Source organism: Neophocaena asiaeorientalis, unplaced genomic scaffold, assembly GCF_003031525.2.
Source record: "Neophocaena asiaeorientalis asiaeorientalis breed wild unplaced genomic scaffold, Neophocaena_asiaeorientalis_V1.1 scaffold540, whole genome shotgun sequence".
Lineage (NCBI taxonomy): Eukaryota > Metazoa > Chordata > Mammalia > Artiodactyla > Phocoenidae > Neophocaena > Neophocaena asiaeorientalis.
In genome coordinates this window covers 4,157,042-4,158,129 of record NW_020172141.1, presented here as the reverse complement: position 1 = coordinate 4,158,129, position 1,088 = coordinate 4,157,042, and the positions used below count along the sequence as shown (strand labels likewise).

Sequence of the window (1,088 nt, the reverse complement as noted above, 5' to 3'; positions counted from 1 at the left end):
CGGCCGAGGCACCACCCCCGCCCCTGCGCCGCCTTCGTCCCGCCTGCCGGCCGGCAGAGCTCGAGACCCCGGCTCAGACGCGCGGTCCGGGCGCTCGTGGCAGCGCGGCTGGGCCGGGTGGCGATGCCGCTGGAGCTGACACAGGCCGCGCTGTACGTGGTGCTGGAGCTGGCGCTGGCCGCGCTGGCGGTGGCCGGCAATGTGCTGGTGTGCGCGGCGGTGGGCACCTCGAGCGCGCTGCAGACGCCCACCAACTACTTCCTGGTGTCCCTGGCGGCGGCCGACGTGGCCGTGGGGCTCTTCGCCATCCCCTTCGCCGTCACTATCAGCCTGGGCTTCTGCACCGACTTCCACAGCTGCCTCTTCCTCGCCTGCTTCGTGCTGGTGGTCACGCAGAGCTCCATCTTCAGCCTCCTGGCCGTGGCCGTCGACAGGTACCTGGCCGTGCGCGTCCCGCTCAGGTGAGGCCCCGGCCCCCGGGACCCCAGACCCTCCCGGCCTGGGCGCGGGGCGCGCGAGTTCCGGCCCGCAGCCTCCGGACACACGTGCGCCGGGCTCGACCCTCTCGGCGCCCCGGGCGCGCGCCTCCTTCAGGGGACCCGAGTAGGGACAGCCCTGGGGCCCCGGGGGTGCGGCCCGGCGGGGCAGCTCCGGGGAAAGCGCCCCGAGCGGGCGGGAAGGGGCCCGGCGAGCGCTGGGCGGTAGGGCCGGGGAGAGAGGCTCCAGGGCAACCTTGGACGCTGGGACGCGACTCGCCGCCCGACTTCAGTCTGTACCTGCCGACCCGGGTGGAGGTGCTAGGTAACTTTGGGGAACGCTGCGTGCTTCGTGCGGACTCTAATCACCTTCTTATACTTTAGAGAGAGTTAAAGTGCTTCCCGGCTCGCCGAGACCGACAGCCTGAGAGCCTCGTGCGTTGTATAGCCTTGTTTATCTGCTGCCCAGTCCCAGCGGCTGGGAAAGTGCCACCAGGGTTTCCAAACGCTGGAGGACTTGCGGGTCGCTGTTTCTCCCACAGTCCGAAGATGCAGGAGCCAGCCGGCAAGGGGAGCGGAGTCCCAGGTGTAGCCGGGAGCTGGAGAGCCCGA

The 1,088-nt window shown here is 70.9% G+C and overlaps 1 protein-coding gene across 2 annotated transcripts in view; it reads left to right on the top strand.

Moving 5' to 3' along the window:
• The first annotated feature begins 60 nt into the window (after positions 1 to 60).
• The window catches only part of ADORA2B (adenosine A2b receptor), a 20,310-nt gene continuing 19,282 nt past the window's right edge, over positions 61 to 1,088 (top strand). Inside the window, exon 1 of one of the 2 annotated variants that reach the window (XM_024753500.1) lies at positions 61 to 434. In XM_024753500.1, coding sequence (XP_024609268.1) covers positions 124 to 434 — 311 coding nt within the window. In that variant the 5' untranslated portion in view covers positions 61 to 123. Of the gene's footprint in view, positions 462 to 1,088 lie in introns of both variants that reach the window. The other variant, XM_024753491.1, reaches the window with a different exon arrangement.